Consider the following 5,226-nt stretch of genomic DNA (forward strand, 5'->3'; position numbering starts at 1 on the left):
ACAAATTAAAATACATATAAGAATATTTCAAATATAATACACAAGAAATTATTCACATTAACAAAATAGGATGACTATGACCCCCCACCCCAAGATATAATTATACTATGGATATCTATATCAATATAGCTTTGTACTTGGCCATGTCTGAACTCAAATGAAATTTGAGTTTGGCAAAGGTTCTGCCTCTAGAGTCAAAGGGGGCCTCGCCGATCACCCATGGACATAACTCTCTTCAGTCCAAAAGACACACTGACACACTTCTTTCCTTCCCACCAGCAAAGCAATGATCAAGTAGCAGCTATAGACATGCAAAGCAATAGCAGCAACAACAACAATAATCAGCCTCAAACCAGCCATACATCAACAAGCCGGTCTTCGGACTCCGGTGAGGCCTGTGGAGGAGGAAACAAGTGGGCATCAAAGCTTCTTAGTGAGTGTGCAAGAGCAATCTCAGAGAAGGACTCTAGCAAGATCCACCACCTTCTATGGATGTTAAATGAGCTTGCCTCTCCTTATGGAGATTGTGATCAGAAATTGGCATCTTATTTCTTGCAAGCTCTATTCTGTAAGGCTACCGAGTCTGGTCAACGGTGTTTCAAAACCCTAACAACAGTAGCTGAAAAGAGCCACTCCTTTGATTCAGCTAGGAAATTGATACTAAAATTCCAAGAGGTAAGCCCGTGGACTACTTTCGGTCATGTAGCTTCAAATGGTGCAATTTTGGAGGCCTTAGATGGGGAAAGCAAACTTCACATAATTGATATCAGCAATACCCTTTGCACACAGTGGCCTACTTTGCTAGAAGCTTTAGCCACAAGAAATGATGAGACGCCGCGATTAAAGCTCACCGTTGTGGTAACTGCTAGCATTGTAAGATCAGTCATGAAAGAAATTGGCCAAAGAATGGAGAAGTTTGCTAGGTTAATGGGAGTGCCCTTTGAGTTTAAAGTAATTAGTGTGCTAAATCATATAGGAGAGCTCACAAAGGAAGGACTGGGTGTTCAAGAAGATGAAGCAGTCGCGATTAATTGCATTGGGGCATTGAGAAGAGTTGAAGTAGATGAAAGAAGTTCTGTAATCCAGTTGTTCCGATCACTTAACCCTCGAGTTGTGACAATTGTAGAGGAAGAAGCTGATTTTACTAGCTCAAGATATGACTTCGTCAAGTGCTTTGAAGAGTGCCTGAGGTATTATACACTATATTTTGAGATGCTAGAGGAGAGCTTTGTCCCAACTAGTAATGAGAGATTGATGTTGGAGAGGGAATGTTCAAGGAACATAGTTAGGGTTTTGGCTTGTGATGAAGAAACTGGTGGAGGAGAGTGTGAAAGAAGAGAGCGGGGTGTCCAATGGTCTGAAAGGCTAAGGGAGGCATTTTCCCCTGTTGGATTCAGTGATGATGTTGTCGATGATGTCAAGGCATTGCTTAAGAGATACAAAGCTGGGTGGGCACTTGTGCTACCTCAAGGAGATCATGAGTCAGGAATTTACCTAACATGGAAAGAGGAACCTGTAGTATGGGCTTCTGCATGGAAACCCTAAAAGGTTGTGGCCAGAACACCATCTCTATGCTCAAATTCAAGGCTCAGCATGGCAATTTATTCACAAGATGGGAACAGCGCGCCATGAACACATATTGATAATTAATTATAGAGTACTACTACTTTCACTTTTCATTTCTTCTTCTTATTCATGCATATTTGTATCTTATGCACTCCAACTTTTCTTTTCTTATGTTATATGCTTGGGAGTTTGTGTTGCTTTTCAACAACTCTAGATAATTGTATTTGTTTGAAGGTGTTTGCACTTGTGCCTCTTTTTTGCAGTTCCATGGCATCCCTTTCCCTTTTGGCTTGCCTCCTCAATATCTTTCTCTGCATCCCATAGTGGGCAATTTGTAAGAAACATTAGCAATCCATGTATTCATAGAAAGTGGTGATTTAATCACATCCGTCATATGATCATCAAGTTTCTATCCATCCAAGAATAGCAGTTAATTCCTATAAAAAAAAAAAAAATTCCTGGTAGTCCCTTCCTTTATGTCCTAATGTATATTGACAAATCCTAAGTGGATTGTTGGTATAATTAAATTAGCTCATAACAGGTAAGCTCAAGTATGCATGGGAAGAGTTTGGTGTGTAACTTATGTATTATTGCTGTCCTTGTTTTCATCTTCCTGCAATTTCCATGGCAACACAAGAAACAAATTGTGTAGAAGATCCTTCTTCAGTTCTTATTTGAATATTTAATGTCTACCAAAACCTAGCTCGGTGGTGATGTATATGCCTGACTCATTAAAAAATAATTTGGGAATTCATTGTTGATTGCGGGCGGCCTGCAAGAGCACCCATTTATTAATGCCTAAGCCTCGGATCTTTATATGGATTTGATTTTTTTTAATGAAAAGATAAATGTTTGATTGTTTCATATTTTACTTTTAAAAAAGAAATGCTCGAATCCAAGATATTTTGAAGTGCATGTTTGGTATAGTGGCAGTTTCTGTTTTTTAAAATATTTTTTATTTTTAAAAAATATTAAAATAATATATTTTTATATACTTTTTGTTAGTTTTGACATAATAACATCAAAAAATTTAAAAATATATATATATATAAAAAATATTAAAACACTTTACACAATATTACTAAACACACATAGTCTAATGGAAAAGGATGGTCCCTCGTTATATAGCTTTAAGATCCAACAAACCTTCTGATGAACCAAAGAAAGTAAGCTACAAGTCAATCGGTTTTAAGTATGTTAATTGAGGTATAAGATTATAAATTACCTAAATGAATTATTATTTTTTTATCTATTTTTTGCACATTAGGGTTAAATATCAATGTGATTAAGTTTTAAATAAATGACATCATGATAACGAACCCAATTACCCTATAGTTTATTGGGTCCAAAAAAGATTAAACTAATTGAACTTATTTGCGTGGTGGCAATGAGCATATCCCTACATCACCAATTTGGAGAGTAGCTAGGAGATGACATTTTCAATGATGCATGAATGAACTTAATTTATTAAATTATTTTTCCCAAATCAACATAAGAATCTTCTCTTCCCTGTGATGATATTTGATGCTATATGGCTAGCATGATTGCCAATTGATTAGAAACTTTCTTAACCAACACAGGTTATTTTATTGGCAAGTAGATGATAAGTGCTTGTCAAGCTAATGAGAATTAAACCAGAAATACGATACTAATTAGAGATTTCACCAGCTATGCAAAGAAATATGGCAGTGTGTGGCCGCAGTCTCTTGAGCATCTAAATTAGGTCAATTTTTCTCATGTCACTCTTAACCTAATCTATTGCTTGGATTTTCGATATTGTAAGGATTGGTAATTATAGATTGAAGATCATAAGAAAAATTTCTTATCATTTAAATGAAACCGTTTGGGAACGCGGTGCAAACTGCGTTCCCAAAAAGTTTAATTTTTTTTTTACTAAAATTTAATATGATTGGTATGTTTTGGATCGTTTTGATGTGCTGATATCAAAAATAATTTTTAAAAAATAAAAAAAAATCATTGGCATGTATTTCGGCATGAAAAGTTATTTGAAAAGCAATTGTTACCACACTGTCGAACATACAATGCAAAAGGGTAAGACGGGTTCTGTTTTTTCCAGAGAACCTGTTTTCCTTTGTTATTTTCTGTATGATGGGTCACAAAAATGAAGAGCGACTGTGCTATTGGAAAAAGGGATAAAAGAGAGGACATATTTGTGAGGAAATATATGCATAAATTGACATAAAGAGAAGGAGAAGGGACCAGGAAGAGACCTTGGTGGCAAACAGATGAGAACCAAGCAGATCCCATGTTTGCTTTTATGTCTAGTGATTTGAATAGCATATTTGCCTTTAAATTGCCATCCTTTGTGTACAAACTTTAGGCCAACATTATATAGTGGAAAACAACTTTTGTTGATTTAGATAGCTAGGACCTCTGCCATTTTTCACCTACAACTACTCTCTTCAAGATCCCATTCACACAAATACACTTGCCGTCAAACACGCTTGGACACATTATAAGAAACCTTCTTCCCCCTTCTTCAAATAATTTGCTTACTACAGTGTTATTAACCTGACTTGATGGATGGATAAGTTCGGTAACTCGATGATTTGACCTGATACTTGATCTAAATTGACTCTTAAATTAAATTATATAAAAGTTAACCTAGTATGATAGAATCAACTTACGATAAAATCAAATCAGCTAAAATATACAATTTGATTTAAAAAAAAAACTCAAAATAATATGTTTTTACTTTGAGAAAAATCTTGAAATCACATCATTTTAGATCGATATAGTTTAACTCATTTTAGTTCGAAACTCAGAACTTAAACCAGTCATAGGAAGGAATAGGTTTGATAGCTTTGGTTTACTGATCTTGCGTGTTGGTTCTCCTAGCTGGATGCTTGGGTTGGAATCTTTTTCATGGAAAAGATTTAATTAAAACAATAAGTATATCCCCATGCGAATTAATCTTGAGTTTCTTGAGTTTTGATATGGACATAGATTCAGTATGGGAACTCGATAGGTATGTTGTATAGGATCAAATGCGTGCGATGATCTCTATTGAGGAATGGGAATTGCTAAAGTAACAATATTCACTATCACATAATTGACAAATATAAATAAAAATACTAATAATTTTTTTTTTTTGGTATACTATAATAATATTTATCGATCTAATTTTTTCATTAAGAACCATTGACGAGAATATATTGTTGATATATATTGAGAAAATTGTAAAGAGAATAGAAAAAAAATAAAACGGCGTGATGAAATATAAATTTTTACAGATATAATTACCAATAATATAATTCATCCATAAATATATCAACGAAAAAATTTTGTCAATATATACTAATAACATTACGGACAGTATTATAGTAAAATTTAGAAAGACAAATCCTATTACATAGGAATGGGAATTGCCTAATGTAACAATATTTGATTAAATCCACATGAGATATTATATGTTTCAATAACGTGATCTTAGGGTTTTTTTCATAAGAAAAGAATATATTATACATTTGAGATTTTGAGTATCCAATTGTGGGAGTGTGATAGGCTTTTGACACCACTCCTTTTGTGGAGTCCAATGAATATAATAGTATCCCTTTAGTGGCTTAATTGGCTACCTAATGTCATGATTTATGTTTTAATCACATTATCTCATGACTTTGTCTCATGAGTTTGAAATTT

The 5,226-nt window shown here is 34.3% G+C and overlaps 1 protein-coding gene across 1 annotated transcript; it reads left to right on the top strand.

The window, feature by feature from the left end:
* LOC18106876 (protein SHORT-ROOT) lies at positions 1-1,828 on the top strand. Its single transcript, XM_006372766.3, has one exon. It carries the CDS (start codon positions 220-222, stop codon positions 1,543-1,545), a length of 1,326 nt encoding a protein of 441 aa, XP_006372828.1. The 5' UTR covers positions 1-219; the 3' UTR covers positions 1,546-1,828.
* Positions 1,829-5,226: the final 3,398 nt, after the last annotated feature.

The sequence above is a fragment of the Populus trichocarpa genome, chromosome 17 (assembly GCF_000002775.5).
Source record: "Populus trichocarpa isolate Nisqually-1 chromosome 17, P.trichocarpa_v4.1, whole genome shotgun sequence".
Taxonomy (NCBI): domain Eukaryota; kingdom Viridiplantae; phylum Streptophyta; class Magnoliopsida; order Malpighiales; family Salicaceae; genus Populus; species Populus trichocarpa.

What these genes read in the sequence shown, in the direction of transcription:
- LOC18106876 (XM_006372766.3), top strand. Translation starts at nt 220, where the DNA reads ATGGACATAACTCTCTTCAGTCCAAAAGACACACTGACACACTTCTTT.